Source organism: Sebastes fasciatus, chromosome 24, assembly GCF_043250625.1.
Source record: "Sebastes fasciatus isolate fSebFas1 chromosome 24, fSebFas1.pri, whole genome shotgun sequence".
Lineage (NCBI taxonomy): Eukaryota > Metazoa > Chordata > Actinopteri > Perciformes > Sebastidae > Sebastes > Sebastes fasciatus.
The window spans coordinates 5,547,389-5,571,631 of record NC_133818.1 but is presented as its reverse complement, the minus strand read 5'-3'; the positions used below and the strand labels follow the sequence as shown (position 1 = coordinate 5,571,631).

Sequence of the window (24,243 nt, the reverse complement as noted above, 5' to 3'; positions counted from 1 at the left end):
AATTATTAAGAGATATGTAGGTAAACGTTTAATTTTAGTCATAAATATACCATAAATGTGTATTTTCTCCCTCTAGAAACAATAAAACTCTGGATTTAAGTCTTTAAATTGAAGCAACAATGTAGTTTAACCACCTCTAATTTCACAAATTAAGACAATTCTTAATATGTAAGTAAAGGTTTAATTTTAGTCATAAATATACCATAAATGTATATTTTCTTGCTCTAGAAACAATAAAACTCTGGATTTATGTCTTTAAATTGAAGTAAAAATGTAGTTTGACAACATATAATTCCACAAAATAAGACAATTCTTACAAAATATCTAAGTAAAAGTTTAATTTTAGTCATAAATATACCAAAAATTTATATTTTCTCCCTGTAGAAACCATAAAACTCTGGATTTAATTCTTTAAATTGAGGCAAAAATGTAGTTTGACCACCAGAAAATAAAAATAAACACAGCTAACATGTTTCGTATTAGACAATAGTTAATAAATATGTAGGAAAATGTTTAATTTTAGTCATAAATATACCATAAATGTATATTTTCTCCCTCTAGAAACCATAAAACTCTGGATTTAAGTCTTTAAATTGAGGCAAAAATGTAGTTTGACCACCAGAAAATAAAAATAAACACAGCTAACATGTTTCGTATTAGACAATAGTTAATAAATATGTAGGAAAATGTTTAATTTTAGTCATAAATATACCATAAATGTATATTTTCTCCCTCTAGAAACAATAAAACTCTGGATTTAAGTCTTTAAATTGAGGCTAAAATGTAGTTTGAGCACCACAAAATAAAAATAAACCCTCTCCTCCTCATTTTCTATCTTAATAACCAACCCCCAGTGCCTCCCAGTCCACCCAGACATCCCAGTATAAAAGCAACGTGTCTGTGTCCTCACTAGACCACCACGTAAATATTGACTTAAATGAGGCTCTCTGATTGGCTGCTGAGGATCGAGCCCCTATACAGCCATCTCGTGATTGGCTCCGCCCACTGCACGTGTACGTACAGGATTACATCAGCGACTAGCGAGGACGCGCATCGGGAGCGCGCAGACATATAGAATGACGTCATGTGAAGGAGCTTCAATAGGGATGTTTGGTGTTTTTTTGTGTGTAAATTGGCCTTAAAATGTCATTTAATAGGATTTATTTGTGTTTTATATTACATATGGAGGTGTCTATTATTAAAAGCAGGTTATAAAATGAGTATTAGGTGACTGTTATATTAATTTAAGGATAATAATAATAAAGTATTTTTATTATAGCATTCAAAACTAGGTATTAAAAAAGTGCGTTTCAAGAGAAAAAGAAAAATAGTAATACTCTTCCTTTTAATCTCCCATAGGTTTATAGTTCTACTGTAATGTCTCTATAGTATTAATGTAAAATTTAAGATAGGATTAATATAAATAGTTTTTATAATCTCCTCCCAACATGTACAGATGCTACATACTTATCTGAAAGCCATACTGCTCATAAATGTGACTGTAGAAACCACACTTAGCTGTCTTGTATAACCCAGTTTATTCTAAACATAAATACAGTTTAATACAACGGCCATGCAATAAAACTCACCTTCATTACGGTTTATATCACTGAGAACAGAGTAAATATTGAATAAAAGTCGATAAAACTGAACATTATAACCTTCATATTCCACTTAATATGTAATAATGTGTTCATACAAGGGGATGCAGCAGCAGAAGACATTACAGATGTTACAAAACATGGTGTAGGAACTAAAAGAATAAGGAACACATACGTCAACACAGGCACTTTTTATATTAATTACATTGTTATATATTCCAAACCACATTTTAATCACAGGATTCTACCTCTATTGGAGCTTTAGCTATTTTCCAATGCTTTAAAATAATATTTAAACCAGTTTTAATGTACTATAATGTATTATCCTTCTAAGTGCACTATAAAATAGGGGTGTAAATATTTATCCTATTCATTTTGATTAATTTCTTCTGCAAATCTAACGTGCAAAATGAACCAAACTGATTCAAGTCAGCGATAATTAACGTGCACATTTTACACCAAGACTATTATTTTCAAGGTCACATTCTGACCTTGAGGTACAGCAGCTCTCTGTGATATTATTAGCATCGTTTTCTAGGAAGCACAGCAGCAGAGAGCTCAATTTCCTCTAGATTCAGGCATCAAAACAAGATCTTCTTTAGTGTTTCTTAATGAAAACAAACTGCTGAATGGGATATTAATTAATTTTAATGAAAAGCTTTGTGTTTTTTACACCTCTGGTATGATAAATATGAAACAAGAGCTTCAGTTTTTGGGTGTCGTGGGACAAAATCTAATTAATATATCTATTTGGAGGGCGTCGACGGGCCTCCTCTTCCTCCTCAGGTCAGTCTGATCCGTGACCTCGGACCAGCTGACCGGCTGGCTCGGTGGATCAGACGCAGCGTGGAGACGGAGCTCCTGTCCAGATGGCACTTTCGCAAATCCTGTTTCATTGACAAAAGGTGTTTTCTTCAAGCACGCCGCCGCGGCGGGGACAGGATGTACTCGGACAGGATTAACCTCGTCTATTTACGACGCTGCTGCTGATTGGAGACACAAATATAGAAGGCAATATTTACATTATGTGCATTACATGCTTAGGGCCTGCTGGTATATATGTAGGCTTACACAGGTTTTATTGACAAGTATGAACTGATATGCATACAACCTCTACTGTTTCCAGACATACTGCCCCAAAATCAACCCCAAAACATCCTCTTTACACCCCCTGACCTCAGTAAAATATCCCCAAAAATATTAGTAAAATATCCACAATAATATCAGTAAAATATCCCAAATAAATTAGTAAAGTATCCCAAAAATATTAGTAAAATATCCAAAATAATATCAGTAGAATATCCCACAAATATTAGTAAAATATCCACAATAATATCAGTAAAATATCCCAAATAAATTAGTAAAGTATCCCAAAAATATTAGTAAAATATCCAAAATAATATCAGTAAAATATCCAAAATAAATTAGTAAAGTATCCCAAAAATATTAGTAAAATATCCAAAATAATATCAGTAAAATATCTAAAAGGTATTTATAAAGTATCCTAAAAATATTACTAAAATATCAGAAAAAATATGAATAAATGCTCAGACAATTTTTTTTTAAATATCCAAAAAATATGAGTAAAATATCCCAAAAATATTAGCAAAATGTATAAAATATCCAAAATAATATCAGTAAAATATCTAAAAATATTTATGTAAAATATCCAAAAATACCAGTAAAATATCAAAAAATACTAATAAATTATCAGACATACATTCGTAAAATATCCCAAATAATATCATTAAAATATCCCAAAATATTAGCAACTTTGCTAATATTTTGGGATATTTTAATGATATTAGACAAATTTATTTTAAAGTATCCCAAGTAATATCAGTAAAATATCCCCCCGAAATAGTAGTAAAATATAAAAAAAACCTGAGTAAAATATAATGGTATAATAAATACATGCCGAGGGATCACACACGGATTAACCTCGTCTATTTACGACGCTGCTGCTGATTGGAGGCACAAATAAAGAAGGCAATTATTTACATTATGTGCATTACATGCTCCTCGTAGTGTATGTAGGCTTATACAGTTCTTATTGACAAGTATGCACATACACTGATATGCATACAAGCTCTATTTTTTCCAGACATGCCCCAAAAAATCCTCTCCCCCCCCTGAACTAAACCTCCCTCTGTGCTGCTCCTCTCTGCTGAGAAAGCAGGTGGCCTGCTGGTTAAACCCGGAGCGTCCAGACTGTCCCACCTCATGTGGGCCCCCCGAGGACGCTACTATACGAGGGGATTAGCCTGTCCAGTGTCTCGGGGCATCAGAAATACGCCTCATGTTTGTACACACAGAAAGAAAACCTGTTAATAGCACCCTGATTGTTGCAAAATCCCAAATATACTGAGGATAAAACCTGACTTTATAGCTAAAGCCAACAGCCGACACAACTTGTTGTCTTGTAATCGGGAGTCTTGAAGTCATTGACTGGTGTGTGATCACGTCTTCTCTTTTAACTGGGACAGGGACATTATATGACATATTATTAATCTGATGTTCTGTTTTATTGAGACACACATTTAATCAATCAATCCACAAATAGACGGCCTGTGGAGTCTGCTTTTCTGTCACACAGACTCACACATGTGCACGCAATCAACTTCAACTCAAGTCAGCTGCTGCCTCAGAGCTGAACATCCAGTTAAAACACAAAATACAGACGAAGGGTGAATCATGTGATGCTAGTAGGAGAAACCCTCGAAACGTGTGTGGATATTACCAGCTCTACTACGCCACGTGATGTAAGTCATAGAAATGTTTCTTCAAGCTGCCTAACTGAGGGATTTCCTACATTGCTGCAGTACAAGTCAGTACAGGTCACGTCAATCTAGCACCGCTCTTTAACACAATATTTATTTTATCTAATGAATGCAAAGACCTCGAGCCAAGCAGTTGCCTCCTGGTCTGCTGTACGGAGGCCGACTAATCCTCCTTTTAGGAGAGGTCAACCGGTCCTGAATGTGTTGACACCACTGTCTCCTTGGGAAGTTGGTCTGACACCAGGTGTTTGTTTGTTTTTCCCAAGTAGACTTGGGTTGTAGGTGTCTATGTGGATTGGTAGTTGGGGGTAGTCTTTGTCCTTTTGGAGCATCGTGGACCAAAGTTGTTGTTGCACTTTGAGGAATAAATAGTAAAAAAGAGTGTAAAAACCGCTGGAAACAGACGCCAATGCGCCAACGACAACATCAGCAATGTGTCTCGCGTATAGTATCACGTCATTTGCCGTGTATTTCTTTCTTCATGTTTTTGTGACAAAACATAGTTTGGAGTCCTCATCTGGGATTCCTCCTGGTGAAAGATGTGAAAGGTGTGTGACCTCTTGTCTCCGGTCAGTCATGTAGTGTGAAAACCACGACGACTTCAAGCTCCAGCTTAAGTCCGCTCAATTGGATGTTTAGTTCTTTGGCAGCCTTTACGTTTCGGAGGTGGTTTTAGGCGACAGGTTTGCGTAGTATTGATCCAGTGTTGTAAGGTGAGCACCAAAATCCGGTGCTTGGGTTGCGAGGGCAGATGTCATCGGCATAGATGAATTTGTGTGATTTAGCGTTGGGACAGACGCTCAGACTCAATAACTCCCATCTGCAAAGTGAGCTGTGGCAGCATGTTACTTGTGATTTTACTTTATTTAGTAAGAAATTAAAAATGCGTGATGCTCTAAAAGAGTGCAGATTGAGCTGAGAGATCAGAGAGAAAGTTGTGCAGAAACAAAGTATAAAAAGTCACGCTATCTTTTCTTCTCATATCTCCTCATCCTCCCTTGTTGTCAGTGGGTTTCCTCCTCTCATCCTGTCTGTTATTGAACATTGGTGCAAAACTATTGAATCTAGAATGAGATTTTTGCTCACATTTTTCATTCACAAACTACAACATCTGCACAAACAAGGACCTTGAAGCATTAAACGACAGATAAAACAGTTTTGCTTGATGCTTAATTCATAATTAAACATATCAGGACTTCATATTTTCAGTCAAGATGTATCATTTGATCATAAACTCAACATAAACACACTATTTGTGCCAAAACTCAGCTGCCATATTGTACTAAAATAAGCACATATTGTAGGAAAATATTTGTCTTCATGCTGGCCCTCCCCTCCTTCTAGATAAAATGAATTATTTATCAAATCAAATGAGGAAAATGTCCATAAAAACAGGACTGTAAATGTGTCTATCACTAAGGCAGCATGTTAACCAACCACACGCCCACGCAGCACTGATTTTGTTCATGGGGATTTGGTGGGAAGCTCAGGGTCAGCGTGCAGCAGCAGGTCTGCAGCGTGCCGCTGTCCTCGTTTGTCCTCCATCCAAAGTCACATTTATCAGAGACACGTGCCCTCGCCGCCGCCGAGAGAGAGAGAGCCCTCTGAAATATGAAAACAAACCACAGACAGAAGCGCGGAGGGCGACGCTGGCGCCCCACTGGGGAGAGAGGGGATTATGGGGGATTACGGCCCTCTCTTATCCTCCACTTTTCCTCCCCTCAGCACCTTCTCTCACTCCCTGTGTGAGTTATAGAGGTGGAAAGTAACTAAGTACATTTACTCACTTTCTACTTCTACTCCACCACATCTCAGAGGGAATATTGTACTTTTTATTCCACTACATTTATTAGATAATTTAAATTACTTTGCAGATTAATAATACAAAATATAATCAACCAATAAATGATGTTGTAATAATAGATTAAGATGAAACTTTATTGATCCCCGGGGTAAATTAACCCGCAGTTTAATAATTAAAATGAGCTCCACCTTTACCAGCTGCAACATTAAAGTGTTAATAAAATATAAAAAAATAACATTAATAAAATATTCCCAAAATATTAGTAAAATATCCAACAAAAATATTAGAAAAATATGCCAAAAATATTAATAAATTATCAGATACATTTGTAAAATATCCAAAATTATATCAGTAAAATATAAGAAAAATATCCAAAAATATTAGTAAAATATCCCAAAAATATTAGCAAAGTGTCAGACAAAATTTTTTAAAATATCCAAAATAATATCAGTAAAATATCCCAAAACAATATTAGTAAAATAGCCAAAAAAACATAAGTAAAATATCCCCAAAAATATCAATAAAATATCAGAAAAAATAATTAAAATGATTTCTATCTTTACCAGCTGCAACATTAAAGTGATGAACACATTAATGCATCAATAATTATAGTACAATTATATAATATACATTCTGCATAATGAGTACTTTTATTTTTGGTGCTTTAAGTATATTTTGATGCTGATACTTTTGTACTTTTACTTAAGTTTGAATGCAGGACTTTTACTTGAAACAGAGTATTTCTACACTGTGGTATTAGTACTGAAGTACAAGATGTGAATACTTCTTCCACCTCTGATGAGTTGTCAAAACAGGAAGGTGACTTTCTCTTCCCTCACTCAGCTGTCTGTCTGTCTCAAGTGTTTCTTTATCATGAACTTCTGGTTTGACTGGTTCTCTAAACGTCTGCGTTGTCGTTTGTTTAGCGGTTTTGCATTCCTGCTGTGTGTTCAGTATCTGCAAGACGATTTGTAATGAATACAAAACAATGAGCATGCACGGGCAGAGTTGAGATTATTAAATGTCACGCGAGAGGGAGGTTTATTCCTGAATCTACTGCTGACGTAAATGTAGGGATTCTTTGTTAGCCTGGAAGAAGAAGATATCTAATTAATGGTGACATGTGTTACAGAATGATGAGGAGGAAAGTAAACTAGACAGACGGCAGTAAATGATTTGCATTCTTTGTTTGTTTTGGCTGACAGACATGCATGTAGTTCATTTGTGTGTCTGTGCATCCAGACAGTCATTATTACTCCATTGTTGAAGTGACACAGCGGGAGAGACGACAGTGTTGTGTTGACTTAAAGAGCTTTGCTCTTAATCAGGTTGTTTATGGCTCCGACTGCTCCGGTTTATTAGAAGGACGCTTGAAGGACTTTTATGAGCCATACAGTGAAGCTGGAGAATAACACGTCTGCTTTGTTTATAGTTTTTTGCACAGAGCTTTAGCCACTGAAATGAAATATTCTGCAGACATATAATAAAAGTTAAAGAGACTCAGTAACTCCAGTATCAAAGTGACACATATTTCAACAATAGCTTGAATACGGCATCCCATTTACGCCACAAAACCAAACCCTTTATCTCCTTTATATTCAGTTTATGAATACTGGAAAAAAAGACACTTAAAAAAATAAGTAAAAAAACAATGAATATAAGGCGTTTTTTGCTTGTAATAAGTAAAAAAAAGCTGCCAATGGAGCTGCAACCTGGTCATGAGTATGCATTTTAGCGTTTTTGCGTGTCATTTGTATGCCTGTTTTTCTGTGTCATTTTTCTTAACGTCCGCAGTTAGGTTTAGGCAAGAAAACCACTTAGTTAGGGTAAGGGAAACCGTCGTGGTTGAGCTTAAAATAAGTATGTAAACTAAGTACTAATTAGATTCATTTGCGATTAACTCCGGACAATCATGCAATTAATCACAGTTCAATATTTGAATTGATTGACAGCCCTGATAAAAACACAACACTGGATCGGTTTGACCTGAAAGATCATCAGCTATCTCAATCAGGTCAGCTATTTCTGAGATCGCTGCTGTGGTTTTAGGTCACGTTACTGAGTCGCACTAGGTCGAGACTTCTCTTTCCTCCCGTCTGAACTGCGAGTGCTGATGTGGAGGCGGAGGAGGAAGGACGTGTTTAATGCTCACGCTGGCATTGTGACAGCCGCACGCTCGCCCTCTGATTGTTGCCGATCAGCACATTGTCTGCAGAGAGCAGGCGGCCTCCACTTCACCTCATCAAACAGTTGATGTTGGTCTGTGTGAGGATGGAAATCAATTACTATCGATGCCACAGTGTGAAGCAATTATCTGAAGCTTTACACACATACTGTATGCAGCAGTTTACAACTGTCAATTAATGTCGCATTAACGTTGACAGCCCTAATGTTGTGTGTTAGAAATCCAGACTTTTTCCTTTTTATGCACGGCCGGGTGTTTAAGCAGGTGTGCACCAAAAGCCATGCAGCCCTGACCCTAGATCAGCCCGGATACTGGAAGCTTTGTGCAAATAAGCATCATGTGGCTGACATCTGCTTGTCTGAACTGACACATCTGCAAGAAAAAGCTCACAAATCCCACTCTTTGTTTGCAGGGAGGTGGACGGTGGGTGTGCAGATAATTTGACACAGCAAAGCTAAACCAATCCTGACTTTCACCAAAAGGATATTTGTTCACCTCAGCGAGACACTCGGACGCTTCCAGACACAACGAAGCTTCCTTTACTTGGGGAGTAATTCTGCTCTTGAGAAGACTCTCTAATACGTCTTCATTCATTTCAGTGTAACTGTATTTCTGTGCATCCTCCGTGTCCTCGTATACGTCTGGTACATCGTGTTCAACCACACACGCAAAGATAAACAGTCTGAGGTCAGCTTCTATCGCCTCTCTGCTTCCTGTTTGCTTCCTATATTTTGAGACGGGAAGAGAAATCAGCCGCCGTCTCATTCTTCCTCCCGCCGTCCTTCACTTCTCACCTCGCTCTCGTTTCCACTTCCATTATCTTTTTTAAAAGGGTGAAAGGAAGACGTGCAACCTCTGCTTTTTTATTGCTTCCATATCTACTTTTGACGTTGAAAGTCGTCTACACGATAGTCTTGGTATTGTTGCAATGTGACAAATATGGACGTTGCCTCAAATATAGTGAACGATTATGGATTTTCTTAATAATACATATAATAATACACAATACAGTGTGCGTTGTTTTGCATTTTAGTGTCATGTGAACGTGAAATGAGCAGACAACCCCCAAAAAATATCACACAAAACATCATATTTTTGAAAACTTGTAAACTCGGGGCTACCGTATGACATATTTCCCAAAATATAAAGTCATAATTAATCCGTCAGATCTGTCAAGGCCCTATATAAATGATGAGAACATGGATATCAATATGCTATGGTGCTCCACCTTTCATTCATCACACTCTTATTTTAATTATTAACTGTCACACATGACACAGTCTGCTATCTGCGCTCTAACTTCCCTGTTAAGACAATCTCTCCCTCCCCGAAACAAAAATTCAACATGTTCCTTTAAATCCTTCCCTCCTTAAATCCGCGGTTCTCCTCACGTTTCCAGTCCGGCTCCAGGCAGCAGACAGCGACACGTGGAGCAACATCAGCAGGAAGAAAACGCAGGCCGAGGCAAGAAAGAGAAAAACACAGAGGAGTGTAGAGAGAAACATGCCATCTGAGGGAGACGTTCAAGGCTAATATTTCTATTGATACAAGACATCTGTTGTATCTTTGCAGCATCTGGCACATGACATCATGCAATATATATTTTTATGCAATATGATTGTATGCAAGTGAATGTTATCAATATTAGACTGTTTATCATCCCCTGCAATTGACACGTTGTATATAACTTAGATGCATTCATTTGAAACTGTACCAGGAAACATGCTATATCGTGATATATGTCGTTATTGAGATATGAAATGACCTATATCAGGATAGAAGATTTTGGTTGTATCACCCAGACATAATTGTAAGGTAATTATCTTCCAATCTTGCGTTGGTTAGTCTGGTTGAATCGGTTAGTTTTCTCCTTTTGGTACAATTAGTTTGGGCAGATCTGAACACAGCAATCGTACCTGAGTGCGGACTAACACAACCTCACACAGACCCTTTACTGTTGAGACTGTTCTGACGGGAAGGCGTATAAATAGCACGACATTACAAGGACATTCTGTGTGTCATTAGGACATATGTTAGCCTTTTTGCATGTCATTTGTTGTTCGCCACGCAACAAAACTACGATAACGTCCGCGGTTATGTTGAGGCAACAAAACAACTTAGTTAGGTTTAGAAAAAACATCATGATTGGGCTTAAAATAAATACGTAAACTAAGTAAAATACGTACGGAAATAACTTAACATAAGTACTAAAAACACGTCACAGACGTAAATTACAAAAACACCGGTCTCCTGGTTAAAAGTCCTGTGTTTGTTGGACCCTCCCGTCCACGATAAGCGGCCTTTCTCGCTTTTTATTCTACATCACTAGCTCTGAGCGTAGCATTACATTACATTACAGTCAGTACAGACTACATGGCGTACAAATGACACGCCAAAAAGAAAGATTCTTATTGCACATTAAATGCCTTTTGCATTATCATGCCATTCATACGAACGGGCTGAACATACACATAACACCTTTATGGATGTTTGTGCATGATTAAATCTGCCACCCAGCCTTTACATTTCCACTGTGTAAAGTCAAAAAGATGAAAACCTTTGTTTATCCTTCACTGACTGCAACTCCTCTTTGTTTACTCTCTTTCCTCTTCTTCTCTTTATTTCACTACTAAACTAATGCAGCCTCTATTTCCAATGATATATTATCTATTCATGCAGCTGCTGACGTTTTCCATCAAGAAAGAAGAAGAAAACCAGAGCAAGAGGCAAAAACCTGACACATTTATCGCCTTGTTTTGTTAAATAATCACTCTAGATTGACACAAAGATATAGTGGATATATGCTGAGTTGATATGTAGGCCAACCCCACTGTTGGCAGCTCCTCGTAGCAGAGCCCACCACCAGCACCACCAGCACCACCAGCAGCACCCCTCCTCTCTTTAGCAGAGAGGTTTTTTAGGCTTTGGGAAGTACAGGGTGTTCTAGTACATAGTGTATAGAATACAGTTGAGTCGCGCACACACACACACACACACACACACACATGCATCAGCATGTATCCGCCCCGCTCCATATGCACATGTGCACTGAAAGACAGACGTTTCCATTCATTGCATTGTTTTTGATATTTGTACACCGTGTCCTCATCGAACCGAACAGGTGCTGCAAATATGAGCGTTAAAACGCCTGCAGCACAAACGGGATGTGGCATGCATATAATGATATTTGTGGTGTGTTGTTATTAAAATACATGATGTTCTTTATGACTACATGTCTCCAGTTTGGGAGGGAGTATGTTTATTATGTTTTGCCCTCTGGACATAAAACAGATAAAGGGTTGATATTTGTTATAAACTAACAGTTTGCATTTAAAATGACTGTTATAAGATCAAAATATGTGGAAAAACATCCTTAATTCTTCACCTTTTTAGAGTAACATATAGGCTTTACTTCACGGGTGTGTGGTTAAGATCATTTACAAGAAACTTCCTGAAAAAAAACGTTATAGTTTGGTGCAAATTAAAAGAAAATAGAGACAATATTCAGCGAAAATGTACTACTTTACTTTCAATTTAATGTGTATTTTCAGGCTGAGAAGTTGGTGTGATTGTGATATGTTCACAAAACACTAAATGTAAGGCCACTGCATATTAAATAAATAATAATTAAACGTCATCTAAACCTAGAGTCGCTCCTGGGATTGCCTTTCCTCTGATTGCAGCTCCTTAAATGTGAATATTTTCTGGTTTCTTTGCACCTCTGTGACAGTAAACTGAATATATTTGGACAAAACGAGACATTTGAGGACGTCATGTTGGGCTTTGGGAAACACTGATGCACATTTTTCACCATTTTCTGACATCTTATAGACCAACAACTAATTGATTAATGAAGAAAATAATCATTAGTTGCCGCCCTACAACAAAGAAACTTAAATTTATTAGCACTAAATTATACTTAATTATACCTCCAGAGCTTTAACACCGTGAGATAATACATCTGTGCTCTCTTACAACAGCGCTCAAATAGTTTCTCATCATTAACACATTGTTGAATTGTCACATCGTCAACGATTTAAAAGCACACTCAGCTTCCAGACTAATTCACATCTCCTCTCTGTGTTCAAAAATGCTCCTGAACAAGATCTTATTCCTCTCCTTCATCCATCACCGACACTAATGCTGTATTTGTAACTTTAGAAATGTGGGAATTGAAGCTTAGTGCGACTCACAGACTGATAAATGTAGACAAAGAAGCATAGTGGAGGCTTTGAGAGCAAACAAAAGCAGAGGAGGGGTCAGTGTTTCAGCTGCAGTCACGATACAGCATAGCGTGGGCACAATGTGTAAAATACTGAAGTGCTTTAAACAAAAAAACAACTGTATTTTCAGGCTTTTACCTGCTCTGTATTGTCTGTTTTGTAGCTGTATGTCGTTTGTCTTTTTCACAATACAGAGTGTCAGAGACATTAACTGCTGTCACGGCTTACAACAAAGCTTGTAATACGACATGTTTTGAAGGATTAGTCTCTCTCTGTAGGTGACTGACACCTCAGCATTGTGAAATAACAGCAAAAATGGGACTGTTTCAAAGCTAAAATGTCCTTTTAATGTCAATGGTTTTGGTCTCTTCATGCAAACCAAATGGTTTCTGTGACCTGCAGCCACTCCGGCCGCTGACGCTCTCTTTTAAAAAAAACACCAGCAGGAAAAAGGCAAATAGTGGCGTCTAAACACCCACACACACCTGGTTACAGTACCGAGAGGTAAACAAGCAGCCTCTTCACAAGCAGGAGTTGAGAAAGGCTGCTGGGCTTGTTTGCGTGATGTGTTTATCTCAGTCTGGAGAAGTAAAACCATAAAGAGTCTTTATGGCTTTATTCTTTCGTCATTAGTTTTGCAGCCAGAGGGACGTTGTAAATGTCATATATTTAACCTACATTTCTCCAGAGAAGGAGGTGTGTGGGAGATAAAGTCAAGCATTTTAACATTATATGGAGCTGATTTTCACATTGCAATACTGAAAAACATAACGCTTATGTAGCTTCACTTTGTAGGAACGTCTTTCTTCCTCATTCAGCTGAGAAGCTTGAATGATACAGCATAGTACTAATCGGACGTCAAGTATTGATCCTTTATTATATCAACTATTAACCTCTTAACAATCTGATGGATGCTATTCTGTCTTTCAGAGGTTGTAGCGCACTCAGGATTTTGGCGAGGAAAAACTGGCATTGTCATTTTCAAAGGGGTCCCTTACGAGAATGAAAACTGAGATGAACGGAGTGAAAACTGTATCTTATTAGATAAAACAGATGTTCACAAACTGCACAATTTGCAGTTGAAAAAAGGTTATAATTCACAATATATCTTATTGCAAAATGTTTAAAATCGCAATAAGATCTTAGGGATATAATGTTTAATATGTTCCCCTTCTTAGCTCAGCATGCTAACACTTCATTTACTGCATTCTGGTGAATTTCTATGCACCAATTTCTGCATTTTCTGCATTAAGTTATGGTGGAAATGTCTTTATGTCTTGAGGTCAGAGGTCATCACCTTGCCAGTTTTCCTTCGCCAAAATTTGGAGCGTTATTTACTCTCCTTCCCGACAAGATAACATGACACGGTTGATACCAATGGATTCCTTAGGTTTTCTAGTTTCATATGATACCAGTATCTTCGCTCTAGATTTAAGACGGAGTCCGCTACAACCTCTTAAGGACACTGATGTCAGCTGGGATCGCTAGATGATATTTAGGTGTGCTTGAAAAGACTGAAGAATAAAAAGCGTCTTATAGATCAGCGTGTCGTCAGCTCAGGGGTGAGATTCATCTATTTGTTCTCCGTCATATAAGAACATTGTAGGAACAGTACAGGGCGGAGTAAAGGGGGGAGGATGTTGCTCGTGTTTTTTTTCATTGGCGATGTGTGAAAAAACTGCCGCGTGATAAAACCGCAGCTGTGGTTTCTGTGTGCCTGTGTGAGGGGGAACAGTATGTACGGGACAGTGCACAGCTTTTCCATCTCTGGATGGGAGAGAAAAAAAGACACTGAGGTGTAGGAGAGAGGGGGGATATTTTTCAGTTTCACTTCCTTCACACCATTCATAATTTACTGTCTCACTGTTCTCACTGCAATTAGAGAGGAAACAAGCCGACGCAAGCCCCCTCCTCCTGCTCGCACTTGTTCTTATGACGTAATGCTCGACCCGGGACTCCCTGCTGCTCCCCTTAACTGCCCTACTTTCTAGCTCCTCATCTCTTCAAAGCAGGCCAGAGCCTTTACCGGTCCTGCATCTGGCATGTAAAGCATCCAGTGTCCTAGATTACACTGTTTATTTACAACGCTATTTATAAGTAGGGCTGCTATAAAATGATAAGGGATGGCTGACTTTGCATTTACGTCAAATTTAGGACGAGGAAGATTAGCCGCTGTATTGTGGACTATGTTGTTGTACGTACATCGTGGCCTTTTCTTTTATATTTTACACAATAATCAAAGAGACAAAGATGTTCACTTCACTGTAGGACACATCTAATGAGTCAGGAGTTTAATGCAAACACTGCTGCAGCACGCTGAACATGCACAAACAGATTAACACCTTTTACCAGAAGAACTGATACTAATCATCTTCCTAATGTGTTTACTTGCCCATCACACATCCATAAGAAAGTGAGAAGTGGCTCTGCATAATTTGAGGCTTTAACAAAATACAAAAGCTACTGTAGGAGACTATCAGTGGTGGGAATTCTGAGGTACTTGTACTTTACTTGGGCATTTAAAAGGCGAATGAATAGCACCACATTATAAGGACATTCTGTGTGTCGTGAGAGCGCATTTTAGCCTTTATGCGTGTCATTTTTACGCCACGCAACAACACGACGGTAACGTAGGTTTAGGCACCAAAAACCACTTAGTTAGGTTTAGGAAAAACCTCATGGTTGGGCTTAAAATATGTACGGAAATTAAGTACAACAGAAGTACGGAAAACAAACATAAAATAACTCAACAACACTTTGGGTTGTTCTGAGCGTAGCATATTTTACGTTTTTGTCAAAAGCAAGAACGGCGTTCTTATTGAACGCTAAATGACTTGCGAATTATTTGGATTATACTTCCAAGTATACAGAAAAGTATACTTGGCTTGTAGTTGTGTTTACTTTTTGATAGAGTAGCCTATTAAAGTGTCCCCAAATCAATATCAAGAATATGATTAATAATAATATAACACCGACAAGAGCACATTTTGCTTCCCTCATGAGTACTTTTACCTTTATACTACAGTTTGAAGGTAACACTTACATGTTCTTACTTGTAACAGAGTATTTTAAGTTGTAGTATTGCTACTTTTACTTAAGTAAAAGCTGCGAATACTTCCTCCATCACCACGATTAGTGCTGGAGGATTAAAAGTGGTAAAATGCTGAGCAGCTTTTACTGAAGTGACTCACTGCTGGGTGGGTGGGTGAGAAGCACTGACTCTGCACGCCTACAGATGTACATTTGGCAGAGGGACCAGATATATCATATACAGATACTGTTTATATTTATATATATATATATATATATATATATATACTGCAAGGTGTGCAAGTGGACTCGTGATTCAGTTGAGTCTCACTGTATGTCACAGTTCTTCTATATGTGGAGGCAAACAACAGCCGCCCACGTGTATTATATGATGTAAACTGGATTTAGGACAAAGGCTTTCTGAATGTGTCCTGACATGCATTTCAATAAATGATAATGTGCTGTGGATACCAGGATGTTAAAGTGTTTGTTTGCGTTGCTCAGGTAGCAGCAAGGTGGGGCTCCGATACGGGAGTGTGAGTGCGTGTGTGTAGAGATTAAAGGTTTTGTTTATTACATCTATTTTTGGCCTTGGTTATTTCCTGAAACCTCAACCTCAAGTCACGCTCCTTTGAGTTATCTTATCCCACATTCCCAAGGTCACACTGTGGATCATTTCGTGCCCGTGCAAATCAAAACATTCCTCAGTATGATACCTAACCGCACCCTTTAATAGCTCCGAACACCTTTTACCTGCAGGTTTCTGTGTGTACAGTTAAAAGGGCACAGCTCTCAACCTGTGACGAACCCAGTGGACGATTTTAGTCATCAATGACTCACATGTTGACAATTATTAAAGTATTTCCAGTCCCTACAGGATTCCGCCGGCTTGTTTTGGGATTGTCGTGACCTGAAATGCCTGATTTCACAACAGGTATTGCAAGGTCATGCAAAAATCACGGGTTGTATTTGAGTGAACATCGGTGGGAATATCGGAGGAGATTAAAGCAACGTGAAAACCAGGCCGGATGTTTAAAGTTGGTGTGGAAGTCAGCAGGTTTTGTGGGTAAACTGGCAAGCTGGTGTTGTTTAGTCTAACAAGAACCAATGGGAGCAATTAGAGGCCAGCAGTGTCTTCTGAGGGATATCCCTCCTCACACACACACTACACTCCCCTCCTGCACAAACACAGACCTGTTTCATGAGTCAGCTTTGCGAGGCTCTGATGAGGTATCTGGATGACTTTACAGAGACAGTCATTACTTGCACAAACAAAAGAAGGTAAATAAAGTCTGTCAGGTCTCTGGAGGTGAAGCGAGCTGTTTGTCTGAGGGGAGTTTATAAGCTTCTCAAAGTCGCCGGAAAACAATTACCGGTAGCTTTGAAATATCGGTTTCTCTGGGATAAGATCAGCCGCCGCATCTTTCTAAAATCAAGAGCAAACACATCCTGACTGCTGCGACACAGAGAGGAAGGTCATTCGGGGTGTATTTCTTCTTCTCTGACAGCTCATCACCTCACCTTTATCTCTGGGGTGTAACTGCTATAGGAAAACTTTACTCAGTGTGTTTATGCCCACAACAGCTCAGCTGATTGTGTGCATAAACATGAGTCAGTTGAGGTGAAGTGCCACCCACAACTCACCAGCTGCTGGGTGGGAGTCAGTTGTTAATGAATAGAAGATACAAGCAAGGTGTCTGGTTTCATAAGGGCTGGAAGCAGAGCTAAAAGGATTAGTCAATAAGCTGGAAAGTTGTATTTTTAGGTCATAGCGGGCTCAAAATCTACAGAATCCATTGGTATCAACCATGTCATACTAGCCTGTCGTGAAGGAGGTTAAATTACGCTCCAAAGTTACGCTAAATTTTGGCGAAGAAAAACGGTCATGTCCATTTTCAAAGGAGTCCCTTGACCTCTGACCTGATATGTGAATGAAAATGGGCTCTATGGGTACCCACGAGTCTCCCCTTTACAGACATGCCCACTTTATGATAATCACATGCAGTTTGGGGGCAAGTCATAGTCAAGTCAGCACACTGACACACTGACAGCTGTTGTTGCCTGTTGGGCTGCAGTTTGCCATGTTATGATTGGAGCATACTTTGTATGCTAAATGCAGTACCTGTGAGGGTTTCTGGACAATATTTGTCATTGTTTTGTTGTTAATTGATTTACAATAATAAATATATACATACATTTGCATAAAGCAGCATATTTGTCCTCTCCCATGTTGATAAGAGTATTAAATACTTGATAAATCTCCCTTTAAGGTTCATTTCGAACAGATAAAAATAAGCGATTAATCATGATCAAATGCTGACGGCCGTGACAAAGCATTGTTATTTGACGCCCTGGGAATGAGAACGGGCTGGTCCATCAACAAATACCAACGCAGGCAGCCTATGTTTTGGTTCGCTTGGAAGCGGTCCGAGACCGACCGATTATTTTGATCCGCACCAGAGCACGTTTACTGCGTTCACAGCTGCCCAAACAAACCACACCAGAGTTTATAACGGACTAAATGTTGGCTTCTGAAAGCACCCTTAATGGCTGCCACAGAAGTCAGAGATAACGTCCCAGCATGCACCTGCACCTGCACCTGCAGGTGAGATAAAACCACTAAAACACTAACAGCTGCACATGAAAACATGCACTCATTTTGGAGACTTTCATGCAGTTTAGATCATTCTCTCTCTCACACCCACACAACCTGCAAAATAAACACACTCCCACAGCGCATCAGCACTCCGCCGCTATGTTGGCCGTTCTCTGCCAAACTCTGCAGTAAATACACCTCAACCTACAGTAGTAAGAGTTTAGGAATTTATTACACACAGCCCAACACTCGAGGCATGAACACAACGATTCCTCATCCACTCCACGTAACATACAGTACACGGGCAGCGAGCCAGAGGAGGTGCAAGCGACCATAAATGTGCCAGTCAGACTAAATCATGCACGAAATGGAGTGCAACCTTAATGGAGGTAGCAGAGCTGCGACGGTGTAAAACAAAATGCGGCCGAGACCAGAATATGAAATTACAGGTTGTCATTCTGCTCCTATATAACAAGCTTAAGATTTACAGCTAGACACCAAACAGCACAGACAGCTGCAGGGGTTTTATGCAAACAGACAGAAGACAAAGACTGCAGCAGTATTTTTGGTATAAGTGCATGTTGAAAATGCAAAAGGACGCAGGATTCAGGGTGGATTGGAGGAAAAATGTCTAATTTCAAGCTGAATTTGTGAAAATATTTACAGAATTGCTTTTACTTTTAAATATTCAGTAGATTTCATCATTGGGATGTACTTTTTTTGCACCTAATCGGTCTAAATGTTGCTTTTTAATTAACTTTATATGTTTTATTTAACATCACACATTTCCGGTTACCGTGTTAACTCATCTAATTACATTAATTAGTGACTTTAACTGTACTGAGATATTGTAATTGATAGATATTCGCTCCTCACTAGGGCTGCAACTATTATTTTCATAGCCGATTAAACTGTTGATTGGATTAATTGATTTGTTATTTGGTCAGAAAACGTTGATGAAAAGCTCGTGATGACGTCCTCAAATGTCTTGTTTTGTCCACAACTCAAAGATATTCAGTTTACTGTCATAGAGGAGTAAAGAAACCAGAAAATATTCACATTTAAGAAGCTGCAATCAGAGAATTTAGACTTCTTATGGACTACTTTATGGACCTGATGTTGTTGCGAGAGGCAAAATGAATAAACGATGCACTGCATCTACTCAAGATGATAATGTTGCACAGAGAAATAAATGAGCTCATCAGTCGATGTGAAGCGTGCCAAGCACGTTTTATTGGCGTACTCGTTTATCAAAAGGTGAACTCAAGGTGAAAGAGATGTTTCTTGTAGGGAGGAAGACCAGTTTTAAATTAATAAATGACAATCATTAACAACAGATTGCTATCAGGTGAACGGTCAAAGAACACAGATCCACAGTTTTTATTGTCTTGGAGTTGTAAAAAAGGCCTTTAAGGGTAATAAACCTGATTAAAGTTGACTGTTTTATGTCTTTTTATATCGTCATATCAGTTTAGTTTATTTTTACTCCCCCTCTATGCTTTCTATTTCAGCAGCCAAGTGTGTTTTGAAGTGACGGTTGATGCCAAAGTGGAGTAGACAAATGTGTCACAGCCAAATAAACAAAACCAGCAAGTGGTAGAGGGCCGGTGTTAATTCATTCCCTAATTAGCTCGGCTTAAATAGCTCATTTATTTAAAGACTTCCATACGAAGGAACTCCCCTTGTTTAATAAGAGCAACACAGAGCGCTTGACGATGCATGTGTGGTCGCATTTAACAGCGTTTTGTCCACATTATGAGTTCATTTGACGAGAGGGAATCAAGGTTAAAAAAGAAATGTCTCGTGTATTTTTAAAGGTCACGCTGTTCGGAGGAGCACGTGCTTGTACTGTACAATGTGAACGCTCAGAGGGGGAGATGTAAATTCCCTCTGCCAGTGACATTGCAGTGTGTTTCTATATATACTGGACTGTCCTTTCTAAGAGGATGTTCGCTGCACGTTTGCCCATAAATTTCAGTGTGTAATATGTTGTGTTTGGACGGTTTGGAGGGGGCTGTCAGGCTGAGAACATGCTAATAAGGTCAGCCAGACAGAGCAGGACTGCGGTAAAGCCGGCAGCCAGACTGGCTGGATAGACTCCCCAAGCGCACCTTTAAGGAAATGGCCCACTAAACTACAATTTGTGGTTGAGTGGGTAATGAAAACACTCCTAAATTTTAGTCCTTCACCTCCCACACATTCAACCAGACTCCCTGGTTGTATATTAAAGCTGTAGGTACTATAGGTTACTAGTTTTCCACAAACATTTCATGGAGTGTTTTTAAATGTCAAATAGTTGCGTGCATTTGTCTCGAAATAGCTCATTTTATTATTAAGTGGTTGACTAATAACTGCAGATGATAGGTAACGACAATCTGCAATGTACCCTCATTCTCAGTTCTATGTGAACATGGCAGCAGTTTTCTGAAAAGGCAGTTTCATTAATTAAGTAGTTATTGAGTTCTGGCTGAAGTGGCACAGTCACGCCCTTGTTAGCCCGGCAGTGGGACTGTCACCTCGCGGCCCGTCACGCGACCCAGTGAAGCGGACGCGGGAACAGCGTGTACCAAAACAACAGCACCACATAGACAGTTAAGAGTTAGACACTTGGCTTCTGTTGTGCGGTACACTGACTGGACAAACCGATTAACTGTCAACCTAAAATCCCATCCCACGCACGCCTGATGTTGCCCCCGATTTAGTCCCAGAACAACAGCAGGAGAGTGCATGCTGTCCTGTTATTAAAAGAAGTCAAATAACGTGATAACAGACGAATAATTTAATACTTCTACTGGTTTCTCTCTGACAAAACTTGTGCATTTAAAGGAACACATAATGGTTATGTTATATCAAACTACTAGGTGAGGGTTTTGTGATGAAGTGAGACAGATAGCGAGACATTTAGTTGACACTGCTGCCCCCAGCTGTTCACTTCTAGTAACTGCATGCTTACATTCAATCTGATAACAAACCAATCCTCTATAAAACCATGTTTATCCAGTTTAATGACCACTGACCGCTGAGTCCTGAGATGACTCCAGCTGCCCTTTGAGCTCGGCTAGCTCTCTCTCCATGTGGTAGACGTCTTCAGACATTTGCCTGAGTGAAGCACACACAGTTTGGCAGCGTTTAATATGTGGAACATATCCTGTTAAATTACAAATGAAAAGGCGGTAAAGAGAGATTTTAAATGTATTAAAAAGAACAAAATATTTTCATTTTGTTGTTGTTAGAATCTGTGCAAAACATCCATTGAAATGCCCATCCCTAAATAAAACATATGCACTTGTTGTATGAATATAAGTGGTATCATCACTTTGCATTTATGTATTTTACCTGTGTGCAGCCTGAGCCCGGCTCAGTTGGCAGTGGAGCCGCTTGACGATGGCTTCATAGCGCCTGTTCTGGATCTGAAGGAGTGAAAACACACAAACAAAAAGTTCAGTTTGATGAGTTTTTATTTGGGATAAAACAGGAACTCATATTATGATTTTTAGATTAAGTCGTGATGTGTAAGTCAGCCATCTGGTGTTGCATTTATGTACTTTTTATTTATGTAATTGCAAATATTGGGGATATAAAAGGGGATTTCTTTATTAGTATGACAAAGTTGCCGTACCTTCATTTGTTATTATTATTATTAAGACATATCTGTGTATTAACACTTGTATGACTGTATATATGTATAATGTATAATATGGTGTATTTCTGTTTATTTACATTTCAAATTGCATTATGGGACCTTGATCAAGTCTGCATTTTAAGTATTTTTATGGAAAAATGAACTAAGTGAGTATTTTATTGGCAGTATCTGTAGTTTGAAATGCTATATTGTCTGCTTTGGTCGTAGTTTTCTGTGCAAAAATGGTACAAATTCACTAATTCCAGGTTCGCAAATGTGAATATTTCTGTGTTTTGTACTCTTTTGTGATAGAAAACATACAATATCTTTGGGTTTTGGACTAATAAATTCACCACTTCTCTTTGCCATACCTCTATGTCTTTCTTTATCTGGGTATGAGTTGCAAACTCTTTTTGTAGTTGCTCTCTCTTCTTCGCTACAGTCTCCTTCATCACAGAGAACTGCATCTTCAGAGCATTACGCTCACTCTGCAAGAAAAGAAAAAAGGATGTTAAATTAATAATTATATATAAAGTTTTTTAAATTCACAACATTCATTGTTTCTCCACCTTTGCCATCTGCACTGTGTTTCCATTTGGATTCCCCAAATCTTCCCTCAGCTCCTCTTTCTTCTGTGTCAGCATCCGGACCAGCATCCTCTTCTCCTCCAGCTCTTTGTGGGCCTCCGTCTGGCTCGCTGCATGCAACACAGCAGCTCTGTGACACTCCATCTTATTTCTATATGTGTTGAAGTTTGCCAGAGCCATGTGAGCGTTCTCCTCCTCCTCCATTATATCAATCTGTAGCTCTGTGTTTTCCTTGCCGATGGATGCACAGCGATCATGCAGGACTTTGGCCTGCCGCTCCAGGTGCTCCATCTCGCCCTCCAGCATCAGGAACTCCCTCACTTTAGATCTCAGCTCCTGCTCCGCCACCTCACCTTTCTCCTCAACCTCTGAGAGAGTTGCCTGGATAAGGAGGCAAATCAAGATGTCCAGATCAGTATCTATTCCCCAAAAACAGTACAAGTGCCACCACAATATTGGCTAATAAAATTAGCATATTTGTAGTTATTAATTCTATTATGTATCTCTTAGTTCAGGGGTCAGCAACCTTTACTATCAAAAGAGACATTTTACGCAAAAGAAAAAAAGAAAATCTGTCTGGAGCCGCAAAACATCTGATCATTGTGATGAAGGTAACACAGTTTATAGTCTAAGTATATAGTATATAAGTCTAATGCAGTGAGGGCCAAAGAGCAAAATGTATTACGGAGTATTAGGGCCACATTGAGAGAAAAAACATCGGAGATTACAGAATAAAGTCATAACTTTACGAGAAAAAAGTCATATTAGGGCCACATTGAGGAAAAAAAATAAATCGGAGATTTTCAGAATAAAGTATTAGGTTTATGAGAAAAAAAAGTCATAATATTATAAAGTAGTAATTTTACGTGTTATTTTCTTCTTTTCTCGTTAAGTTCTGACTTTATTCTCGTAATATTACGGATTTTTTTCTTTTAAAGTTATGACTTTATTATCGTAATTTTACAACTCTTTTTCTCGTAGTAGTACGACTTTATTCTGTAATCTCAGATGTTGTTTCCCTCAATGTGGTTTGCTCTTTGTCCCTCACTGCATTATACTTATATACTATAAACTTAGACTATAAACTCTGTTACCTTCATCACAATGATCACATGTTTTGCGGCTCCAGACAGATCTTATTTAAGCCGTGTTATCTTGAGCCTATAGTGAATTAAACTAGGGTTAAAGGTGAACCTGCAGGGAGATGAGGGTCTTCTGGTTGTCTTTCAGGGCCTCGGTCTGGGCGAAGCCGTGTTGGCTGACGTCCTCCACTGCCTTGGTTAATGAGAACCCAGGTTTCTCCTGTGATCCTGAGGAAACAGTTAATACAAGTCAATTAAACCAGCTGATTGTTAATATAGTCACATTTATAAAGCATTGTTGGCAGCTAATAAGTTAGTTTGGACACCCATGAACACATAACAACATGTTAGGATGTTAAACATGAAGTTAATGAGGTTATAATCTAGTTAAACTAGCAAGTTAATAGCAAGTTTAAAGCTTCAAAACAGCTCTTCAGTTAGCTAAGTTTATGCTAATTGGCTAACAAAGTTAGTTCAGTTTTTTCAGTTAAATCACCTTTTATAAACTCAGTTAAACACACTTATACATAACTATATGTATTTATGGTCAATAAGCATGTTTAATTATAGTTATTTAATATCTTACCGGCTTCACGCGCTCTAAAGTTTGACATTTTAGCATCAGTTAGCTAATGTTATGTTTGCTAGAACGTTAAAGCCGTAGACTAACGTTAGCCGTTTGCACTAAATTGGCTTTGAGTTTACTTTTATATGTCACAATAAATAATCTTTG

At 38.6% G+C, this 24,243-nt stretch overlaps 2 protein-coding genes across 9 annotated transcripts in view; one reads left to right on the top strand and one right to left on the bottom strand.

Moving 5' to 3' along the window:
• Positions 1-24,243, top strand: part of LOC141762743 (glycerol-3-phosphate dehydrogenase [NAD(+)], cytoplasmic-like) — a 144,325-nt gene that overhangs the window by 21,240 nt on the left and 98,842 nt on the right. The gene's annotated exons all lie outside the window — the stretch shown is intronic.
• Positions 1,532-24,237, bottom strand: ccdc122 (coiled-coil domain containing 122). 8 transcript variants are annotated; one of them, XR_012592892.1, is made up of 7 exons: positions 24,097-24,237; positions 23,623-23,738; positions 22,411-22,809; positions 22,213-22,329; positions 21,556-21,629; positions 21,237-21,367; positions 1,532-2,587 (listed from the first exon to the last, which is right to left on the bottom strand). XR_012592892.1 is itself a non-coding variant. In XM_074626813.1 (7 exons), exons 1-7 carry the CDS (start codon positions 24,122-24,124, stop codon positions 2,570-2,572), a joined length of 834 nt encoding a protein of 277 aa, XP_074482914.1. In that variant the 5' UTR covers positions 24,125-24,237; the 3' UTR covers positions 1,532-2,569. The 8 variants fall into 8 exon arrangements, 4 of the variants coding, with proteins under 4 accessions (XP_074482914.1, XP_074482916.1, XP_074482917.1 ...); XR_012592891.1 differs by having other exon boundaries at positions 1,532-2,584; XM_074626813.1 differs by having other exon boundaries at positions 21,237-21,318.